At 47.0% G+C, this 24,792-nt stretch overlaps 1 protein-coding gene across 1 annotated transcript in view; it reads right to left on the bottom strand.

Moving 5' to 3' along the window:
• LOC148523896 (adenylosuccinate synthetase isozyme 2) overlaps positions 1-24,792 on the bottom strand; it is a 177,522-nt gene that overhangs the window by 91,124 nt on the left and 61,606 nt on the right. The window contains exons 6-7 of the mRNA XM_088472490.1: positions 22,195-22,302; positions 3,843-3,924 (exon numbers count right to left, since the gene is read on the bottom strand). Of these exons, the coding sequence (XP_088328616.1) occupies positions 3,843-3,924; positions 22,195-22,302 (190 nt within the window). The remainder of the gene's footprint in view (positions 1-3,842; positions 3,925-22,194; positions 22,303-24,792) is intronic.

The raw sequence follows: 24,792 nt of genomic DNA, 5'->3' as shown, positions 1-24,792 counted from the left end.
TGGACGACCTTTGTTGAGATGGGTTGACTGCAGCCACCAGGCTATGGACAGGCGAACCTCCGGAGTGAGCACCAGCGTCTGGGACTTTAGACACAGGATCAATTGCTGCAGAGGTCTGGAGTGAAACTGGGCATATTCCACCATGTCGAATACTGACACCATGGAGCCCAGTAACCTCATCGCCGAGTGCAGAGACACACGGCGACTCTGCAGACAACTGCGCACCCTCAACTGTAAGGCAGAGATCTTTTCCCCCGTCACAAAGATCCTTTGCTGTCTGGAGTCCAATAAGGCTCCGAGGTGTAGAGTCCTCTGAGACGGGATCAGGGTGGACTTCTGCCAGTTTATTAACCAGCCGTGCCGTTGCAGTACCGCAATCGTCAGATCCAAGTGGCGTAGAAGGAGCTCTGGAGATCCTGCTACCAACAGAAGGTTGTCTAGGTACGGCAACATGCGGACTCCCTGCAGCCACAGGAAAGCCTCCATGACCGCCATTAACCTTGGTGAACACACGTGGTGCTGTCGCCAGGCCAAAAGGTAACGCCCGGAACTGGAAGTGATCGTTGCGGATTGCAAACCTGAGGAACTGTTGATGGCGTAAAAGAATAAGGACATGTAGGTAAGCGTCCTGTATGTCCAACGACACCATGTAATCCCCAGGTTCCAGCGCCAGAATGATGGACCGTAGGGTCTCCATCCGAAACCTCGGCACCCGCAAGGACTTGTTGAGTGCTTTGAGGTTGAGAATCGGACGGTACGACCCATTGGGTTTCTGCACCAAAAACAGATTGGAATAGAAACCCTGGCCCCTCTGGGAGAATGGAACACAGGCACTATAACTCCAGCCTGGAGCATAGTGTGCAAAACCTTCCGCAGTTCCGTGGCTTTGTTCCGGTCTGATGGAAGACCCGTGGTGAAGAATCGGGATGGGGGCCTGTGCCGAAAGGAGAGGGCATACCAGTGAGAAACCACCTCGTGAACCCAATTGTCTGTCGTGGTTACCGACCAACACTGGGCGAACTGCAGCAGGCGGCCTCCCACTTTGGGATTCCCCAAAGGGAGGCCCGGACCATCAGGCCGCAGGCTTGTCATCGGACTCTTAGGGGCCGGAAGTCTGGTACTCCAGGCCTGTTTCGGGGGTTGGACGATTTTTTGGCGCCAGCCTGTCAGGGAAAAGACTGTGCTTTGGGCCTACTCTGGGCCCTGTAAGGCCGAAAGGACGACGTACCTGGACTGAAAGGAACAGCAGGAGACGGGAAACATGCAGATTTGGCTTCCGCCAGGGTGGCTACAATTTTGTCCAGATCCGGACCAAATAGGACTTCTCCATTAAAAGGCAAAGCTTCCAAGCCCTTCTTGGAATCAACGTCCGCCTTCCAAGATCGCAACCATAAAGGTGCGACGAGCAGCTACAGCTGCCGAAGAAATCCGAGAAGTTAGGGTACTGATATCCAAAGCCGCTTCATTGATGTAAGTGGCCGAATCCCGGAGATTGCCTACCAACTGTCTGTTCAGCCGAACAGTCGGAATCCAAAGACTCCTCATAACTATCCGCCCAGAGCTCCATAGCTCTGGCTACCCAACAAATGGCAATAGCCGGCCTGGCTGCCCCCCCCCCCCCACGAGGGAATAAACGGACTTTAGGCAGATCTCCACCTTACGGTCCGTAGCATCCTTCAAGGAGGACATGGAGGGCATGGCCAACGTGGCACTTCGGACCAGGGGTCACATGTGACCAGATTGTCACATGACAATCCACCTGTGGAGGGGATTCCCACTTAGAAAAATAATTGTCCGCAAACGGGTAAACCACCGCCAAGCGTCTCTGAGGCTGATACCGATTACCAGGGTGTTTCCACAACTCCTCTAAATGGTCTACTAACTGACCCGAAAGAGGAAACACTGTGGCGTCACCCTTAATATCCTTAAAAAAGGCATTTTTTGACTTGGACACCAGAGGATCGTCATCCTCAATCACTAAAGCTGTGCGGACTGCCCGAATAAGTCCAGGAATATAAAACTTGGACTTAGCATCCGACTCTTTAGTATGGAGAGGTTCTTGCTCAGAAAGATCCACAATCTCCCCATCATCAGACGTCCCATCGTCATCCTCATAAGGAGCGGACAAAGACGCCACCGGCCGCTTATGTGGCCGCAACACAGACTCCCCTTGTAACACGTCCGACAAATGCTGTACAGAACTTGTCAGTGAATTAACCCACGCAGGCTCCTGAGAGACCAGGGGAGGGGAAATAGGGAGACTGTGGGGTATCATCAAGTGTCTCGGGAAACCCTGCATGGGTGACGACACCACTGACTGCTGGGACAATCCCATCTGTGAAAACGCAGGCTGCGGAGCTAACTGGTCCACTAGGGTTGTAAGCGCTTTGGCGAAACAATCCCAGAGCGGTTCCTGTACCGGAGCCGTGACAGTAATTGGCCGTGCCAATAAATAACACTGCCGACATAGCCCCTCCGCGTTACCCTCCCCCTCCGCTATTGGTACCTTACACGTAGTAAGTATGTATGTGACCCCTCTCACTGATACTTGTTAGTATAGTGGGAGAACCACCCTGCAATCACCGCACCGCAAGGGCTTTAGCAGAAGAAGAGCAGGGACAGTGAAATGGCTGACAGTAGAAAGTGAAAGTACAGGCAGCAGACGCTAGCAGCAGTCACATACAATGCAAAGAAATCAATTCCTGCACTATCAGCGCTGATCCTCAACTACACAGACACAGAGCCTGGTAGGACACAGCGCTGCATACACAGACCTGTTACCAACGGAGGAGAGGTATGCCGGGGGACCCAGACCACGATGCCACCGATCATCAGCGTCCAGCAGCGCTCATCATGCTTCAGCAAAGATGGCCACCGAGGAGCAGAGAGGAGGAGCGCTACCACAGGGCCAGTCAGCAGATGCAGAGAGGGCTGTGTGCAGTGGGGGAGGCGCCGGCTGTGTACAGGGCAGGCGCGCTCCCCTGGCCTGCAATTAACCCCTGGGACGCCACAGCGCTACCGCTCAGCCGCGGTCCACTGTCCCAGGGGGGTAGTGGAAGCGCAGGTTAGTTACCTGGCTCCACGCTGCAGCCAGTCCCCAGGGAGCCCCCTGCCTGGGGACTCTGGACCATGTGCTCAGCAGGGACCCACCGCGTGACCCCGCTGCATACCTGCTGTCCCCTTGAATCCGGCCATGGTCCCAAAAATCTGGGGTCACCGCTAGCTGTGACCCCAGATGCTTACCAGCATCCCCGGATCAGTACCGGCGTTCTGGTACCAGCAGGGGTGTAGGGAAGACAGCATGGACGTCAGCATTGACTGTCCATGCTGTACTTCCAGATGAGCAGCCACAGCTGCTTACGAAGAAACTTCAGGGGCTAACCTTAGCCCCCCTCTAAACAGGTGCATCCGACTCCGAGCCGGGCACCAACGAAAACGGAGATGCCTTGGCTCGGGGGCGGGGTATAGGAGGGGGACCCTAGTGCATCCTGGGAGGTTGAAAACTAACTCTATGGTGCCATCACCCATACCCCAAGGTATCCTGTGGATACCCTATGGACCCTGATGTAGAAATAAAAATAAATAAATATATTTTTTATATATATATATATATATATATATATATATATATACACACACATACATACACACACACACCTATATGTATATATACACATACACATCTATATACATATACACACGTATATATATATATATTTTTATATTTTCTCTTTTTCATTCTTGTTAGGATTGTAGAGATTCGTATGGATAAGAATTAAAAAAGTAACAGTGACCAAATTCTAAAAGAAACAAAAACCAGTGTTCTGTTGGCCTCTAAATACCTTAAGTTTGCCAAGTTCACCTTCAATGTCGATTTCTAGTGAAGGGTACATTGATTTGTACTGTTTAGCCAGAACTTCAAACCTGAAAAAAAAAATAGTAAAAAAACTTAATCCTACAAAATTTGCTCTAAATAGAGAGATAAATTAAAGGGCTATGGCTTGCAATTTACTCTGCGAGATGGAGGGTCAGAGAGGCGAGAAAGATTTCCTTGAAATACTTTATGGCAGCAATAATGTATGGGTTAATGTCTATTCAGTGGTGTAGAGAAGGAAACCTCCCAGGAGGTTTTATAAATGCAACACCTCTTTACATCTGGCGTCTTTGAAAAGCTTATTATATCGTCCTTCAATATATAAAGAGAACATGGGTGAGAATATCCAGCTGCCATGTAGTATATCAAGTAACTCAAACTAATGATTCTTTAATGTCCTTTCTCCATGGCACCCATAAAATATGACATACCTAAGCAGCAAATAAATCAAGATGGTGGGTAAACTATCACCAACAGTAAAACTACAAAACAATAGCAAAGAACAAAAAAAAAAAAAAAAAAAGTATTTGAAAACTATTTTCCTTCCAAACTGAGCCTCAGCGGAAAATGCCACATCCAGAAGATAAGGTCTGGTAAATCATCTGCTGAAGCCACAGCTTTGTGTTGCTCAGGGGTAACCACCGCTCTTATATAATGCATCTTTATTACATCTGGCGCCTATTATCCATTACCCTACACAGAGAAATCAATGATCCATCTTGAAAGTGTATGTTTGGATGGTTAATGCCCTAGGCGAGTACTACAGGAAAGACAAATTTGATCAGCCTTCCCAATAGCTTTGTTCTGGGGGGATAAATGGAAATTGCCCTGGCAATATCAAGTTTATGCAATCCTTCTTTATAGTTGGTTGATGGGGATGAAGATGGAAGGGTATGTTCTAATTGAAAAGTGGAAGCTACCCTAGGTAGAAATAATGGGATTTTGGTTCTGACCTGATAAATCCTTTTTATCATTTTGAGGGACACTGGAATATGCTGGATATAGGTGGAGGAGGAGTTTGGGCACCAAAAGGTTAAGTTCTGAACAGCACAAGTTCCTCCTCCCCTATACCCCCCACCCCCTGCTTTCAGCATTCAGTTATCACTAACAAAGCTCAAAAGGACAGGAGTAGGAGAAGACGAGGCCACAGAACACACCCAACGAGAGCTGCCACCACCAATACCCCGGTACAACCCCGAGCAAAGGCAGGCGCATAAGGACGGACGTTCAGTATCCCCCATGGACTAAGGGAAAAGGATTTATCAGGCAAGAACCAAAATTCCATTTTCTCTTTCATTCATGTGGGACACTGAAATACACCGAAATGTCCCAAAGCTGTCCCTTGAAGGGAGGGAACAGCACCTATCGGAGAAGCCTGGACAGAGGACCATCCTAATCTGGTGAGTGATCTTCTGCTTGGAAGCAGACCCACCCAGTTTGTAAAGGTCACAGAACACAAAAAAAAAAAAAAAAAAAAGATTCCGCGCCTCCGAAAAGTGGGACCTGTCCAGAAGTACAGAGATCCCGCACTATGTCAAAAGATCTGAAGAATGCACCACAGGAAGAGTCGGGCCCACTATTTCCCTATTGATACAGTAAAGAAAACGCTGAAAGAAAACAAATAAGTGCTGCAGGACCACAGATAGGACGAAACATCCTGAAAGTGATCCTGGAACCAGGTCACGTGTGATCTGAGAGATACAGGACTATAAAATGAACGAGAAATTAACTTCCATTTACTTTATCATAGTTTAATCTGAGTATTAAGTTTAAGAGTCATTTTCTTAAAAATGCATTTGATGTGGTTTTCCACCCTTTCAAAAAATTTTATATCTTCAGAATTGGATATATGTATCTCACAGATACAATGCAAGCACTGGTGTTAGTACAAGTGAGACAAACACCGGAGTGTTTTAAAGAGCCCGTAAGACCAAAACCAGGCCCAAAGAAGCCCCCCTGGGAAACAAAGAAGGGCTCCCTATGGGGTACCCGCTGGAGAAAGGTCTGTACCACAGGACTGACTACAACCAGTTTGTGGACAGATCAGGAGGGTCTAGACCCTCACTATAAGGGGAGACAGGTGTAGGCCCTTGCCCAAGCCCACATGTAGGAAGTGCTAGAGTTCTGGAGAAATTAAAAACTGCAGGATCCACTAGAAAAAAAAAATAATATATATATATTTCTATTATAAATGTATACACGCCACATTTGCCAAAATTAGGTGATCTATACAGAGCACAGTCTACAACATCATCGGAGAAACCCCTGCCCCTCAGAAAGGTTGTTCTGCTAGCCACCCTCTTAAATCAGATAGGAAGGTACCGGAACAGACCCAGACAGAGACAGCCCAGAGTAGGAGACGCCAGGAAAGACACAATGATAGTCGAAGTAGGACCACATACCAGACCCTGCTAGGATAAGTTAGTAACAATCGATTGGTCAATCAGTCTACCAGCCCCAGCGTGAAAAGAATAGACGAAAGCCAGGGCATTGGAGGAAGATGCACCGCAGAAGAAACATCCAGCAGTGAAGACTAATCACCAGAGATCAGTTAAGTTGGAATTCTTCAGGATTGTTATACATACAGTACTGTACAGAGTGAACGGCATAAGCTGCACTGAGTTGACGACCGGTAAGGTGCTACAGATGTGTCCATACATATATCCTACGTGCGCTACAAGTCGTGTTAAACAAAACACGTGAGCGCGGTGTGACTTGGCAGAGCGGAACATGTTTTCATGTGACAGTTTACCTTGACATGCATCTTGTTCAAAGTGATGCGAATAGGACAGTGTTCACTCTAGGTCTGGCGGCAGGCAGGGCGCCAGACCTAGAACAAGGGCACTTCTAGCGCCCGAAAAAGGAGGAGTGCCCAATGAAAAGGGGCATGTCTTTATGACGTGTCCCCTTTTCGTCACTCTTGGGGGCATGCCCGGGACTTACGGACATGCCGGGCAGCCCACAAACGCTGCGGTCACTGAATGGATGTCAGGAGCATGCGCTGGCATCTATTCACCGGCGGTGACCTATGCTCTACAGTTTTCCCCACCTGCGGGACACTGCGGCCCATGGAGGACAGAACCCGCAGGCTGTTTCAGCAGGGTGCTTTCTGCCCTTCAGGAATAAGGCAGGTTGCGGCGCCCTGCTGAAACAGCCTAGCTGTGCACATGCGCACAGCATCCATTCACAGTGAGGGGAGAGCTTGGGGGCAGCCCAGCAAGTCATGGTGGGCACGCCCCTTTTTAGGCACCAGTTCGGTGTACCTGCCCACATCTGATAAAGAAGGTACACTAGAATGGCCCCAAAAAATCTGTAAATGCAGGCATTTAGCAAATGGTATAATCTTGAAGCTATGGATTTAATAGCTCAGAACTCGCTATAAGACCTTTGTAATATTAGTAAAATGTAGCATTAATCGATTTAGAGCTCCTAACCTCTGCAGCACATTGTCCTCTGTATTACACACATAATGTAGTATACGCTGTGAGTACTATAATTGTATATGGTGTGAGGTGTAAGTTGACAGGGGTATTTGCAACGGACACCTTATACGAATATGGACTCGGTAAAGTAATTGCATTCTGGTCAGTTGAGGGCATGGCCCTTAAAAAAAACAAATACAACCTTAGGTTGTGCATAAAGATGTATTCACGTCAATAATGTATTATCCATCAATAATGTAATCTGACAGATGCTGAAAATATGAAAATGTGGCCTTAGACAGTGCTCTTTTGCCAATGTGGGCATGGCACCTAAGAAAGCAAATACCCATACATATATAGGGGAATGTTCCCTTTAGTCGGAATATGGAACAGGTAGTACCTTACGAAATGAGGAAGCTCATATGTACCCCGGGCTGTACTGTAGGGAAACCAGAGAGCGGGAACAAGCACACACTGCAAACTAACAGTTAACCATGTTAAAACAGATCATGTAGAATTCAAAACATATATTTGTAGGACGGCTGAACCTAACCTAACTATACGTATCGACCTATAGGAGGAATTTAGGAAAAACACACACACTCATCTGCAGGAGTATAAGCTGCTGGAGAAGATGGCCTCCCAAAGATCCCCTAGCATCTGACCAAAGGAGGGCACACTCCAAAAGGTCTGAACCTCAATTGGTTGCCTCCCTCAGAAAGGCCACGTTAGGATGGAAGAGAGAAGTAGCATGTGTTCGTTATAATACACACTTAGGTCTGAAAACTCCAACTACCTGTATGTTAATATCTGAACTATTTGATCCAGATAGGGTATCTCATTTGATTCCATTAGGTGGGGGGTAACGAACAAAAATCCAATAAGATTTTAGAGACCTGGAACCAATTATTAGGTTGTGTCCTGGGTTCTGTCTGATTACTAATCTTCTATATGTGCAATGAAAGGAAGGAGAATGGTCTCATGTTTGTGCTTAAATAGGAAGGAGTCTGCACTGGCAGTAGCACTAGAGGTGGATTAAAAACGCAGGTATTAAGGCCTTAACTTTAACCGGACTAGCTTGATCCCACCTCAAAATGCAATTCTAGAGAACGGTTGACAGTGTCCATTAGGGAGGGGATTTTGAAATCTATGTAGCTTGGCGAAAAAGGAGGGTAAGCTGCTACGGGACTACAGGGTCCAGCATCCGCAGCAGCGCAAAGTACATTTGCGTTAAACCATCTACTGACTTGGAAAGACCCTGCAAGCCGAAGAGCTGGGTGGGTGAGTCGTTTAAAGGCATTCGCAAAGCTAGTAGCTGGGGGAACAGTCTAGATCAGGGGTCTTCAACCTTTGGCCCTCCAGCTGCTGTGGAACTACACATCCCAGCATGCCCTGCCACCGTTTTGATATAACAGCATGCTAAAACTGTGGCATGGCATCCTGGGATCTGTAGTTCCACAGCAGCTGGAGGGCCAAAGGTTGAAGACCCCTGGTGTAGATAAAGGCATGGTTATACAAGCTCGAACATGGTCCTGCTCTGTCAGGAACTGAGCCACTGAGAAACTAGATTGTTACACAGTGGCAGAGCCTTTAGCATAGAGACTAGTGCTTTCTGCAGGATAGGGAGCTATGCACTACTATCCACCACAATGGTACAACCTCGATTAGTATGCTGAGAGCCTGTGAGTAGATTCCAGCAAAGGGCAAGCAAGGTGGCCTGAGAGGAAGACTGAAGCCCATGCAATAAACGAATATTTGCGGCTTCCACATTTTGGAGGGAAACTACTAAAATGTTAGGGTTGCAATTAGCTGGGCTGTGTGCAACAATAGCAAACTGCAATCCAGCAGAAGTTGTAAAGATTACATTAAACAAAATATATACTGTAAATGTAATTAAATTGTACGATACTTGAGTAATAAACTAAGCAGGTAAATATCTAAACAAAGAAGTAGCACCCTGCACACAGAAAATAACAGTTCAGTCTGCAAAAAAAAAAAAAAAAAACAACATAGTCCATATACAGCAGCACCTGTAGGTATGCGGTAGGGACAGACACTATAGCCTGGCACCGGTCTGCGAAGTATAGTCTTTAGGAGGACATGCACTCTGAAAAATAAGTCTGACATGGGACTTAGGAGCCAATTCATTACAGGTCGCTATTGCGATTATGCTCGCAGGCGGCTGATTTTGGCGTACTACAGAAACTACGCAGACCAATTGACAGAAAGTGAGCGTTTGGGGGAAATGACGGGGATGGGGTACGGTTAGACCTGTTGTAATTGTGTATGAGGGGCCGATATTACTCAATGTTCACAATGTATACGCAGGATTGCAAAGTATTACGGATGTGCGAAAGTGGTAGTGGGTGTCTATGCTGGCTATGGGCATCTGTAGAATAGCTTAGCGATTGCAGTCATTAGCATATTTTCGCAATGAACCTGCGTGAGTAATCGCAGCTGCGATCGCAATAGCAATCCATAATGAATCAGGCCCTTAATCAGTATAAATTGAAGTCCTGTCAGGCATACCTGTGGTCATACAATCTGCAGTGGGGGTACAAGTGTACTAATGCACAGAGTCACCTTGTAGACACGTCAGTTATGTTTGAAAATAGCCAGCATTATTTGAAATTGTTATTTTAATACGGATAGTATAATTTAAAATGGTTGCCAAATGAGGAGAATGCAGGGATCTTTCCAGTTATCTGCCCGCCACTATTCCTGAGCAACATACTTTTACAAACTCACTCTGGGGGGCCAAAACACTACAATCTCTTCAAGAATTTTTAGATTGGTCATCACCACCTTTTCTGCCCAAAAAAATTCACATAGGTACGAATCCAACATGCTCATATGAGTGCCCCAATGGGTTTTATTCTGTAGTGTGATTGAGGAATTAACCTTCTCACAAGACCCCTCAGCAGCTCAAGTCCTCTCAGTCATTTGTACCTATAACCTATAATGCCAATTTCAAAACGAAATGGTCTCAGATTAAAAAACAAACAAAAAAAAACTGTAGTGCGATTGAGGAATTAAGGGGTTTATGGACCAGCCTTGGAGAGAGAAAGTGGACTGAGAAAGTACCAACCAACCACAGCTACTGTCACTTTACAGGTTACTAGAAAAATGACAGTTAGGAGCCGATTGGTTGGTACTTTCTCTCAGTCCACATTAGTACATACACCCCTTAGCCTTTTGGGATGATGGAGACACCCTTGCAAAGCAACAAGGCCACCATAAGGGCCTTGATTTTTGTGAAGACTCGGGGAGCCGTGGATAGTGTGAACGGGAGGGCTTGGAATTGGAGGTATCCCACCTGAGAAGTGAATGGTGAGCCTTGCAAATGAGAACATGGAGCTATGCGCCCTATATGTGTCTACTGACGCCAGATAATCTTCCCCGTCCATCACAACAACAATTCTCTGCAAAGACCCCAGCTTGAATTTGGATAGAATCAGATGAGAACTGAGCAGTTTCAAAATGAGGATTGGACGTTATGAGCTGTTCGACTTGTCTACTAGAGACTTGAATAAAATCCCTGACCTTGTTAAGAGACGTGAACTGGAGCAATGGATCCAGAATCCAAAAGGGAATGCACTGCCGACAGCAGAGCCACTTTTCTCACTGGGTCCCTCTGGAATGATGTAACATAAAGGGACCCTGACCCAGTCCAGGATGTAACCCCTAGGATTTGACTGAAGCCTGATGTCCTGGAATTAATGTAAGCGGGCCCCCACCACTGAGGACAGATTTGGGCACTCTGAGCATCATGCAGCCTGCTTGTCTGCAGGCTTAAGGTTGGGCCTGCAAGGAGCAGTTGAATTCTGGTTTTGAAAGGTCCCCCTGCAGGAGAAATCGGCAGATCCTCTAAAAGGTCCAAGACTTACCTATGCCGGAGTAGTGAAATGAATGAAAAGGAAATATCTTCGCCTTAGGTGCCTTGGCTTCAGTGATAATTTTGCGCTCTCAGCCCGCATGGGATGGGGAGGTGCCAGCAGCACAACAGGGAATGGCGTCAGAATTCTCAGAAGACTAATGGTTGTCCATTCCCCTTGTGTGCATCAGCAGCAGAGCAGCAGCAGGACCCAGACGCAGCATTGGGTATCGGGAGGTCAGGAAAGAGGGATACAGCCAGCACTACCACTGCGGTCAACCCTACAGCTCCTGTGAGTGTGGATCGATAAGGGGAGCCCCAGACACTCAGATAGTGAAGCAGTGACTCTACCGTGGAGCTGGCACAAAGTGAACGAGCGCACACCTGCTGCTAACTAGCAGTTCCCTCTGCACTGGTAAAAGAAAAGTATAATAAAAGAAAATCTACCTACTTAGACATAAACGTGCCTACTCCTAGGCACTACAAATAAATACTTAAAGCGGAACATAACTTTGATATTTAGTGCAAGAACAAAGCGAGCCCTCTACCCAACGTCATGGCAGTCTCCCCGAGCATGGATGCCAGAGGAAAACAGAATTTGGGATTTTACAAGCTTTTTTTTATCCACTAACGGTATAGCATGGAATTCAATATTTTACCATTTGCTATTGATGTTGCATACCAATTGACTAAGTGGTCAACATGACTGATCGGACACCCATAAGGCTCTCCTGGCAACTACAGCTAAACTATACATCTGAATGAGATCCAGTGAAGTTTCACAAAGCAAATCAATCCCTTTTTGCATTATTATAACACTGATCATTTTATTGTCAATCATATTAGAGTGAATTTGGGGTAGCAATATGGTGCCGATTACGAATAGGACATCAGTATTTCCTAGATTGGCTTTAATTTTTGAAATACTAACGAGAATCAAGAAAAACCACCATAGACAACCGTCATCTGACTGATGTTTGGGTGGCCGATCACATCTATATGGAGGGGGAATATTGGCGCGTCTCACCTCCTACAATGTTCCGACAGATACCCATATGCGCGTCATGGCCAACTTCCATATTACTTGAGAGCATTCATTATCTACTATTTAGCCAATTTGAAAAATTTTTTTTTTTTTTTTTTAATTCAACCACCCCAAAATATCTAAAATTTGTGCCAATATCCTTGGCAACTAAACTAAAAAAAAGAGATAGTTTGTGGGCTGTGTAATGCCTTTAATTTGATAGCCTTATGAGTTTGGATACTTCACAACACGAAGGACCAAAAAAAAATTATACTACAATAGGAGGTTTTGAGACTGAAGTCATAGAAAAATCAGACGTAAGAACAGTTTAATGAAACAGCATTATTTAAAGCAGATTTGCATTTTCAAATATATATGATTCTTTAGAAGGCCACCATCTAGTGGAATAGATACTACTTCGTAGCTTCTTCACTCTGAAAGGGATCCAGTTAAGATTAAAACTGACTCAAGTGCATCCATTCCCATCCTTCATTAATTAAATCTTTAACAATGTGTACTAGAAACAGTTTTTCGATTAATACCATTTAGGATCACACAAAAGTGATCTTGGTCTCTGTTGCCTGTTTAGCATATATATTCCTTTATTAAAAACGTATTAAGTATTAATGTCACTAACCAGTAAATTAAAAAGTGTAATTTTCTTTCAGGAGGCAGAGTTGTGGTTACTTTGGGCTGGGGGTATACAATAGACACTAAATAATCATAAGCTAAAGACTTCTCACACGCACCAAAAACACAAGGTTTTCTGGTTTTCTTCCCTACAGCAGACTCTGAAAAATTAACGAGAAGGAAGTAGGTACAAAACTACTAAAGTTATCTGAATAGGTCCCAAGAATAACTCCACATTTGCTACTTGGAAGGATAAACTAGTGCTCCCAAGGAGCCAGCCTCGTTGTTTGTAATCTCATAGGTGCAACAGAAGCACCAGCCGGACTTGCCGTGGACAGATAATTCACTGAGCTAGAAAAACAAGAGATATGCTAAGAACTTACCTTTGTTATCTCTGTTTCTACGAAGTCCATAGGGTCCACAGGGTTGACCTTGGGGTATAGCTGGATCTGGATCCACGGGCACCACGCAGTTAAAGCTTTAGCTGCTCCCAGGATGCTCTTGGGTCCATCCTCCTCTATACCCCGCCCCCGAGCCACAGGCACCTCAGTTGGTAAGCAGCCCGGGCCGGAGGAGGAGACTAAACAGAGAGACAGAAGACTGGAATACACAAGAAAACCATACTCACAGAAAAGAGACGGAAAACCGGTGACCAGCAACACAGCCCTTTTGAAGCCAGGTGCGTCAGGGCGGGCGCCCTGTGGACCCTATGGACTTCGTAGAAACAGAGATAACAAAGGTAAGTTCTTACCATATCTCTTGTTTTCTACTTAAGGGTCCATAGGGGGTCCACAGGGTTGACCTTGGGGATGTCCCAAAGCAGTTCAACTAAGGGCGGGGACGCTCCTGTGCAGAAAGGAGAATCCTGCGCCCAAAGGATGCATCCTGAGAGGCAAAGGTGTCAAACGCATAAAAACTCAAAAACGTCTGAATGGAAGACCAAGTGGCTGCCTTGCACAGCTGAACCGCGGAGGCACCACGTCTAGCAGCCCAAGAAGGACCAACAGACCGAGTGGAATGAGCCTTAACAAAGGCTGGAACAGGTAAACCTTCCAGTACATAAGCCTCACGAAAAACAGAACAAAGCCAACAGGCAACAGTTTGTTGGCATGCCAACCCCTCTTATGAAAACCAAAGAGGACAAAGAATCGGACCTTCTAACAGAAGCAGTCCGATCAACATAAATTCTGAGAGCACAGACGTCCAATGAAGCCTCATCAGCTGTAAGATCAGGGGACTGAGAAGCTGGCACCACCAGTTCCTGATTGATGTGGAACTTGAGACAACTTTAGGCAAAAACTCAGGACGAGTGCGAAGCACTGCTCTGTCCTGGTGAAAAACTAAGAAGGGGGGACTACAGGAAAGTGCCCCCAACTCGGTTACCCTCCTGGCCGAAGCAATTGCCAGGAGAAACAGTCTTAAGTGTTAACCACTTGAGGTCAAAAGGAGGTCCCTGCAGGACCCGAAGAACCACCGCCAAGTCCCACGGAGCCACTCGAGGCACAAAGGGAGGCTGGATTCTAAGAACACCCTGGAAAAAGGTGTGAACGTCAGGTAGTGTAGCGACTCTACGTTGGAACCACACAGACAGAGCCGATACATGAACCTTCAGGGAAGCAAGACGTAAGCCCAGGTCAAGACCTGACTGCAGAAATGCCAAAATCCTAGAAACCCTGAACACCTGCGGATCAAAGTTTCTGGACTCACACCACTGAAAGTAAGTGTGCCACACACTGTGGCAGGTTTACGCGCCCTCAGCATGGTACTAATGACAGAGCTTGAAAAACCGCAGGACCTTAAGACGGCTGTCTCAAGAGCCACGCCGTCAAAGACAGCCAACCCAGATCTGGGTAAAGGCAAGGCCCCTGAGACAGTAGGTCCCAATGCTGAGGCAGAAGGAACGGGACATCTACGGACAAGCTCCTGAGATCGGAGTACCAAGGACGTCTGGGCCACGCTGGAGCCACCAGCAGAAACGTGCCCCCATCCTGTTTGATTTTTCTTAGTATCCGAGGTAGCAGGGAGATCGGAGGGAACAGGTACGCTAGGTGAAATTTCCATTTCACCTACAGCGCGATCAACCAGGCTTGCACCTGCGTCCCTTGTCCTTGAGCCGTACACGGGTAACTTGTAATTGTGACGGGAGGCCATCAGGTCCAACTCCGGCAGTCCCCATTTGTCCACGAGAAGTTGAAACACCTCTGGGTGAAGCGACCATTCCCCGGGATGAACGTCGTGACGGCTGAGGAAGTCTGCCTCCCAATTGAGGACTCCCGGGATGAAGACTGCCGAGATTGCTGGAAGGTGGCACTCCACCCAAGCCAGGATCTGAGACACCTCCGACATCGCAGCTCGACTGCGAGTTCCTCCCTGGTGATTGACGTACGCCACCATGGTGGCGTTGTCGAATTGCACCTGAACTGCCATTCCGTGAAGAGCGGTGCCTGACGACAGCAGAGCCCTGTACACGGCCCGCAGTTCCAGCACGTTTATGGGAAGAACCCTGAAGAGACAACGAGCCGGTCACTGCCCCTCAACCCCGGAGACTGGCATCTGTTGTGAGCAAAAGGGGCGACCCTCGATGAGATGGCTGAAGCCACCAAGCTAGAGACTGGCGCACTTCCGAGGACAAGACCAGTGTCTGGGATCGGATCCGGTGAGGTAACCCGTTCCATTCCGATAGAATCTGCCCCTGCAGGGGCCTGGAATGGAACTGGGCAAATTCCAACATGTTGAATGCCGACACCATGGACCCTAGGACTCTCATGGCCGAGTGTACAGACACCCTGGCACTGCTCAGGCAACTGTGTATCTGCAGTTGTAGGGAGGACACCTTTTCCGGAGTCTGGAAAATCCTTTGCCGACGAGAATCCAGAAGGGCTCCCAAATGAACCATCCATTGTGATGGGATCAGAGATGACTTCTTCCAATTTATCAACCACCAGTGTGCCTGAAGACAAGCAATGGTCAGGTGGAGATGTCGAAGAAGTACCTCCGGGGAGCTCGCCAGCAGAAGAAGATTGTCCAGATACGGCAGTAGCCGTATACCCTGGCCCCGAAGGTGGGCGGCCATAATTGCCATCACCCTGGTGAACACCCTTGGAGCCGTGGAAAGGCCAAAAAGGCAACGCCCGAAACTGGTAGTGATATTGCAGGATAGCAAACCTCAGATACCGCTGGTGTGCCGGTGCTATGGGCACGTGGAGATAGGCGTCCTGGATATCCAGGGAGACCATGTAATCCCCGGGTTCCATCGCCAGAATGTTGGAACGTAACATTTCCATCCTGAACCTGGGAACTCTGAGGTATTTGTTCAGAAACTTCAAATTCAGGATAGGGCGATGAGAACCATTGGGCTTCTGTACTAGAAACAGTAGAATAGTACCCCGTCCCGCGTTGAAACTGCGGAACGGGAAGAATGACCCCTGCGTGTAGCAAGGATTGTATAGCCACCTGAATCTGGGAAGCTTTGGTCTTGTCCAGAGAAGGACTCGTGCAAAAAAACTGGTGGGACGGCCTGACCCAAAAAGACAGGGCGTACCCCTGAGAGACTACTTTTCGCACCAAAGCATCCGTGGTGGTATTGTGCCAACACTGGGTGAATTGGAGAAGTCGGACTCCCACTCCGAGGTCCCCCAGAGGGAGGCCCGTCCCATCAGGCAGCAGGTTTATCCTCCTGCTTGGAAGAAGGGCGCCGAGCACTCCAGGCTTGCTTCTTGGGTTTAGAGGCGGTCTTATCTGCCGACTGCCTCGGGAAGGACTGACCTTTTGCCTTACCCCGAAAGGAACGAAAAGCCGAGCTCCGGACCTTGGCAGGCATTGCTGCTGAAGGGAGGAAAGCTGACTTGGATTTAGCCAGGGTATCCACTATTTTGTCCAAGTCCGGACCAAATAGCAATTCTCCATTGAAAGGTAAGACCTCCAGGCCTTTCTTTGAATCAGAGTCCGCTCTCCAGGACCTCAGCCATAAGGATCGGCGAGCAGACACTGCTGCAGCCGATACTCGAGAGGTCAGCAGACTAGCATCCAAAGAGGCTTCTCCAATGTAGGAAGCAGCGTCTCATCTGTCCTAACAACACCCTCTGGACATCCGTAGCATCGTCCGGAAAGGTATCCTCTAATGCGTTGGCCCAACCCTCAATGGCCTTGGCCATCCAGGAGATGGCCATGGACGGTCGGGCCACTGCCCCTGAGAGGGAGTAAATGGACTTTAAGCAAGTCTCAACTTTTCTGTCCGTGGGATCCTTCAGCAAGGATATAGACGGTAATGGCAAAGTAGCGCTCCTTATTAAACGGGTGATATGGGAATCCACCGCTGGTGGAGTTTCCCATTTTTTACAATGTGCCTCAGGAAAAGTATAATTAGAAGCCAACCGCTTCTGTGGCAGGAATCGCTTACTGGGCACCTGCCAAGCCACCGCCATATGATCCGTCAACTGATCAGACAGGGGAAACACCGTAGAAGCCACCTTAGTTTTTTTTTTAAACTAGGATACTTCAACTTAGGAGCTGGTGCCTCATCCTCTATTAGGAGAATGGCTCGCACCGCCCTAACCAGTGCTCGCACATTAATGGACGACTTGGTATCTACCTCCTGGACCGATGTGTCCGAGTCAGTGTTATCATGAACCTCCCCATCATCTGAGGACCCCTCGGAGTCCGATAAATGCGCCGCCTGCGCCATTAGTGTGCGTTTTGACGCCCTAGAAGCCATGTCATTCTGCAACATTGACTGAAAAGCCGAAGACGGGGCCGCCAAATTTTGTACTGAGTTGGAGAGCACTTCCACCCAGGGTGGAGGAGCCGCCACAGGGGCCTGGAAGGGCACCACAGACTGCTGCGACACAGGGGAAGCCTGTATATACACAGGTAACCCCACATAAGGACCAACAGACTTAGACCCGGGGGGGCTCCGCAATAATTGTGGGACACCCGGGGAATGGGGGATGGCTGGCTGGGGCAACGCCCTAGTAGGGGGACAGCATTCGGACCGACAGACGGTCCGCAATAGACACCAGCACCTGAGAAAACATCGCCCATGGTGGTTCCTGCGTCATAGGAGGTTTTGATGGGCCAGGAACCACCTGGCACTGTCTACACAGGCCATCCTGTGACAAATCCTCCCTATCCACTCCTGCAGAACAGCATCCGCAGGAGACCAACACCGGAGCCACGGAGTGCTCAATCTCCTCTTCCGACATGGCAAAATATATTATATAAATAAATATATCTGGCAACAGAGCAGAAAACAAGCGCACTCACCAGTGTGCTGATCAACAGCCCACAATATGGTACTGTGTAGCACACAACTGTATGTGACGGACCTCACAAATACGTGATTTATATAGGTGAGGTCTGTAGAAACGCCCCTCCCCCACACACCTGTAGGGCTTGTAGGAGAAGTAAAGGGATAAGTATAAGCTGACAGTAAGTAGAATAAGCACAGACAGGCAGCACTAGCAAAAGTCACATACCATGCAGAGAAGATATACTCACTGCACCTTTCCACTACAATCAACCTGCCCAGATTCAGTGTCTGGGAGGGCTAAAGCGCTGTGTACACTGTCATTGATCGGGGAAGAGGTACACAGGGGGACCGGTCCGCATGCTCCCTGAGAGATCTGCGCCGCCACAGAGAAAATGGCCCCCAGAGACCTCAGAGGAGGAGTGGCCGAGTAACTGCAGCTCAGCGACTCCAGACTACGTGCTGAAAGGCGCGCTGAGCTGAGGAGAGGAGCCGCTAAACAGGGAAGACTTCCTCCCCTAGCTAGCCATTAACCCCCGGGTTGCCGGCATCCCACTTGCCGCTAAAAAAACCCTGGTGGTCTAGTGGACTGACTAGGTATTCCTCCGATGGAGGGGGAGCCCGCCGCCGCCGCTAGCAGCCCCCGGTCTGTCCCCTAGAACCGTGGGGCAAAGGACTGCATTTATAGCAAAACCCGCGAGCCCCCGCTAATCGGCGTCTCGCAGCTAACCTGCTCCCCGGCGACTTCGGCAGCAGTCCAGGGTGGTCCCCAGAGTCCGGTTGGTACGGACTCTGGCCTCCTGCCGCGATTCCCAGTGCGATACTGGCGTCGCAGCAGAGGCAGGGAGTAAGAGCGGCAGCGTGAGAGTCTGTACAGACAGCCCTTCGCTGCCACACTGAAGAGCCCCTGTTAAAAATAAACACTAACAGGCTCTTTTTTTTTTTTTTTTTAATTAAAAAGCTTTGGGGGCTGCTCCTGCGCAGGGTGACCAGACTCCGGCCGGGCACCAACTCAAACTGAGGTGCCTGTGGCTCGGGGGCGGGGTATAGAGGAGGATGGACCCAAGAGCATTCTGGGAGCAGCTAAAGCTTTAACTGCGTGGTGCCCGTGGATCCAGATCCAGCTATACCCCAAGGTCAACCCTGTGGACCCCCTATGGACCCTGAAGTAGAAATAAAATGTACGCTAACACTCAGCAAAGAGGAAAAACAAACCAATGGGAAGGATTGGGAAGAGTCACAATCTACACTGATCAGCCATAACATTAGAACCACCTACCAAATATTGTATATGCCCCCCTCGCGCTGCAGAAACAACTGACTGACTAATAGAGGCATGGACTCTACAAGACCACTCATGATGTCCTGTGGTATCGGGTACAAACTCCTGTTTGTTACAAGGTGGTGCCTCCATGTTATTCCAGCACATCCCACAAATGCTCGATCAGTATGAGATCTGGGTAATTTGAAGGCCATGTCAACTCTGAACTGTTTGTCATGTCCCTCAAACCTTTCCTGAACAATTTTTACAGTGTGATAAGAAATGTTTTTGTGTAGCCGAATGGCGCTGGATATTCAGATATAAAAATATAGGACAGATAATGTGGTACTTAGTCCTTATAGCAGATGTAGAATCCTGACGTGTCTCCTCATATATGGAGTTCTCGAGGTCTCCCAATATTGTTAGTTTAGTACATGAAAAAGAATAAATACAGAAAAAAATGTCTTTAAAGGACTGGTGGGTTTTCTTTACGGTATCTATAATTCTATTCGTTGGTCGGGTGTAGTGAAAGCGTACCCTGGGTACTAAACGAACAATATTGGGAGACCTCGAGAACTCCATATATGAGGAGACACGTCAGGATTCTACATCTGCTATAAGGACTAAGTACCACATTATCTGTCCTATATTTTTATATCAGAATATCCAGCGCCATTCGGCTACACAAAAACATTTATCATTTTGTTTATATTGGGATTTTGTGAGTTTCCCTCTTTTTGTGTCAGGCAGTAGGTAGCAGGTGTTGCGCACCACATCTTATAGTCGCTTTTTTGTGATTCAATTTTTACAGTGTGGCAGGGCACATTATCCTGCTGAGGTCACTGACATCAGGGAATACTATTGCCATGAAGGGCTGTACTCGATCTGCAACAAGGTTTCCCAGCAGATCATTACCCAGAGCATCACACTGCCACAGATGTATTGGCTTCTTCCCATATTGCATCCTGGTGACATATCTTGCCCAGGTAAATAACGCACACTCACCCGGCCGTCCACATGATGTAAAAGAAAACAGGATAAATCAGAACAGGCCACCCTCTTCCATTACTCCAGTTCTGACCCCATTGTAGGTGTTTTTGGGGTTGGACAGGGGTCAGCATGGGCACTCTGCCCTGTCTGCAGCAAGGGGCAAGGCACTTTGTGTTCCAATACCTTTATCATATCAAGCATGAAATTTTTCAGCAAGTTGTGCTACAGTAGCTGTTCTGTCGGATACGACCAATGGATTAGCCTTCACTCCCCACGCACATCACTAAGCATTGGGCACCAATGACCCTGTCGCTGGTTCACAGATTGTCCTCCTGGAACCATTTTTGTAGGTACTAATCACTGCATATCGACAACTCCCTACATGACCTGCTGATTTGGAGGTACTCTAATCCAGTAGCCTAGCCATCACTATTTGGCCCTTGTCAAAGTCGCTCAAATCCTTTGATCTGCCCATCATTCCTGCTTCCAACAGATGAAGTTCAAACACTGACTGTTCAATTGCTGCCGAAAATATCCCACCCCTTGACAGGTGCAATTGTAACACATAATTATTCACTTCCAGTCAGTGGTTTTACTGTTATGGCTGATCAGTGTATAATCTTTCAAGGTGTTTTTTTATGTCTCTACTGTAACATATGTTATTGTTGCCATGTTGGGAAGAAATTATTATACTCTATTTCACAAAAGAGATTGTAGCTTATGGCTTCCTACTTCGTCTGTGGAATGCATGACGACAGCCAGATTAATAATATACAGAATGAATGACGTGCCAAAATTTCAAGGAAACCTGAATTGTCTTTGTTAAGGCCTTTCAGTTCAAATACAGGACCTTAAATCAAGGTCATACAAGATCCAGTGTTAGGACCACATCAGAATGAAGAGTTCTACTCAAAATGAGTGGCAATCATTTATTCTGTATACTGCTGCTCCAGTTGCCAACGTGCACCCCATAGATGGAGAAAGTGATGAGACACAGTCTCTTGTGAAATATAATAAAAGTGTATTTTCAACATTCCTTAGCCAGCTGCCTTTCTGCAAAATTATGTGCGTGTCAAATGAGAAGGGTTGTTGTTCCCCTATTCTTTAAATTGCCTCTAGTTAAAGATTCTCTTAATGTTCAGCTAAATATTTCAGAAAACTGAAATGAAGAGTCATTAAATAGAAAACAATAGTTTGCCTGATTTTGCTATAAATATTTAGCAACTTATGCGAGCATGAGACATTTTGCACAAAGAACCTCATTATTTTTGAATACTGAGTATTTTTAGCATGAGCTGGCTGTCCCATCACTAGATATCACTTCACTGCTGCCAAAATAACCAGTATAATTTCTGCTCCGCTTTACAAACTGTACTCGTACTGCTCAAACAATAGTTTTTAAAGTCATTTAGTAATTTAATGGCACTTTAAGTGACATCCTACAGTCACCAACACAAGTCTTTATAACAGTTATCAGAATGAAATCGAGAATGATAGCTCGATTTTGGGACCCCAATGTGGAGTACGGGGCTCATAGGTTGCACATATGTGCCATAAGGCATTGTGCCTGTACATGTTTATATCTGTATACAGTGATAGATGGGAACACAGTTTGTTTTAGATGAAAAGTTCCAGCTGTGTGTATCATTTCATGTTATGCATTTATACACTTGTGTAAAAGAGGTGTGAACGGCGACAGAGTTGTGATCGGTAGGGTTGGTTTCTTGCTGCCTTTAAAAAGGTTTAGAGTTTCCCTATTTGACATGTCGGTGTTAAGGTTACAATGCAGTGCCAAAACATTGCTAAGTATAGTTTTTTTTTTTTTTTTACATCACACACACTGCTACATACATAAAATCATTTCTTCTACAAACCTCTTAGAAAATTCATTGAAATCTGATACAAGATCACACATCCTAAGGCCACTTCTTGCAGCTTTGGAAGAATACACTGGCCCAATGCCCTTCTTTGTAGTTCCCAAACTAAAACAAAAAAAAATATTTAGTATGTTAGCAAGTTATCTTTGCATTTAAAAGATGCAGACAGATACATTTTTAGATAAAGGCTACATCAATTGATACCCACTTTTTCATAATAGTGTTAAATATTGCAATAAAAGGAATAATGAGTTATGGTAAAACTTACCTTTAACCCTTTCTTTGAAGTCCATAGTGAGACATTGGGATGTACAGTAGGTGGGACCTGGAGGACCGGACACCAACGGCAAAAGCTTTTCAATCCCAGGATGCTCCAGTCCTTTCCCCTATACCCCGCCACAGCTTGAGGTCACTTCAGTTTTGTTAACAAGTCCAAGGCAGGAGAAGGACAGGAGAGAAGGAAGACTGGTACACTGAAGAATCACACTCTCACAGAGAGAAGGAAACAAGAAACTCATGGAAGCCAGGTGCGTCGGGGCCATGGTGGACCCTATGGACTTCGAAGAAAGAGTTAACAAAAAGGTAAGTTTTACCATAACTAATTTTCTTCTTTAGGGTCCATAGGGCTCCACAGGAAGACATTGGGGATGCCCCAATGGCTCCACAGGGAGATATTGGGGATGCCCCAAAGAAGTTGCTCAATGGTGGAAACAATCCAGCGCTGTTAGGAGAACCCTACACCCGTAGGAAGCATCCTGAGAGGCAAATGAATCAAAAAGGCATAAAACCTAAGAAAGGTGTGGACAGAAGACCAGGTGGCCGCCTTGCATAGCTGCTCAGCTGAGGCGCCACGCCGGGTTACCCACGAGGGACCCACAGAGTGAGCAGAATGAGCAGTGACTGTAGTCGGCACAGGAAGGCCCGTCTGCATGTAAGCCTGTGAGATAGTTATGCAAATCCATCTGGTCAGAGTCTGTCGGTTAGCTGGCCATCATTTCTTGTGGAATCCATATAGGACGAAGTGAGAGTCGGATTTCCTGATGGAAGTAGTATGGTCCACGTAGATCTCGGACCACATCCAAAGAGGCTTCACCTGCCAAGAGGTATGGTGGATTAAAGGTCGGAAACACAATTTCTGTATTCAGGTCAAAGTGAGAAACTACCTTAAGGGGCCTATCCATTAGCAGATAAATTGAACGACTGAACAATATATCATTCAGTCGTTCAATTTATCTGCTAATGGATAGGCCCTGAACGATGACAGATGCGCACTCCCCCATTCAATAAATTTTCATTTCCTCTCTCCAACATGTTGGTCAATTATCGCATATCGCTACCAGATATTAGAAACATCTGGCAGTTTATATGCGGTAAACGACGAACGATATTAACAGCAGCTACAAAGCACTGGAGAGAAAAAAATCCACTTCCTGAATGATGTCATGCAATATCGTTCATCTTTTGCAAAAATCTGTCGTGTACATGAGATATCTTCAGCACAGCCAATGGAATTTTCAATAGATCTCTTTTATCTTTAATCTTTCAGAAGAACATCTGCTAATGGATAGGCCCCTTTAGGAAGGAAGCCTGGGTGAGTTCTAAGAACAGCCCTATCCTGATGAAATATTAAAAAGGGGTAGCTGTATGAAAGAGCCCCTAAAGCAGATACCCTACGGGCAGATGCTATAGCCAGAAGAAAGTCTAAATAGTGAGCCATTTGATATCAGATTCCAGAGGGTCAAATGGGAGGTTTCTGAAGTGCTTTGAGCACCACTGACAAATCCCAAGTCGTTAAAAACAGACGGGCTAGGTCCGGATGTAAACAGGGAGGGACCCTGAGAAAACAGGTCTACTCGTAGAGGAAGTTGAAGAAGAAAGTCTATGGAGAGTCTTTAGAAGACCTGAGTATCAATGACGTCTGGGGCAAGCAGGAGCTATTAAAAAAAAAAAGGACTGTGCATAATTCCACGAAAGTCCACGTCTAGGAAGACTGCGTTGGGGTCCTTTGTTCTTGCTGCCTAAACTGGAAGTTTGTTGTTGTGTCTTGAGATCCATTTCTGGAAGACCCCATTTGTCCACCAGAAACTGAAATACTTCTGGGTCTAGAGACCATTCTCCTGCATACACATCGTGACAGCTGAGGAAATCTGCTTCCTTCCCAATTGAGATTCCCCAGGACGGACACTGTGGAGATGACTGGGAGATTGCGTTTGGCCCATGTGAGAATGCGGGACACCTACGTCATTGCTGATTGACTTTGTGTGCCCCCTTGATGATTGAGGTAGGCCACAGCTGTGGCGTTGTCAGACTGTACTTGTACTGGCCTGTTTTTCAGAATATTCTGAGCCAGAGTGAGACCTCTGTATATGGCTCAATGTTCCAGGATGTTGATTGGCAACATTGCCTCGATTGGGCATCATCGGTCCTGGAAGGACTATTGGCTGGATACTGCATCCCACCCTCGGAGGCTTGCGTTCGTGGTGAGGATAGCCCAATCTGGAAACCAAAAAGGGACAATCCTGGTTCAAATGGGGAGTCTGTAGCCACCAGGCTAGGGACAGGCGAACCTCTGGGGGAAGGCTCATCGTCTGGGAT

Source organism: Taudactylus pleione, unplaced genomic scaffold, assembly GCF_031769625.1.
Source record: "Taudactylus pleione unplaced genomic scaffold, aTauple2 ptg000125l, whole genome shotgun sequence".
Classification (NCBI taxonomy): domain Eukaryota; kingdom Metazoa; phylum Chordata; class Amphibia; order Anura; family Myobatrachidae; genus Taudactylus; species Taudactylus pleione.
Note: the sequence above shows the minus strand (reverse complement) of the source record. Positions and strands in the feature narration are given on the sequence as shown.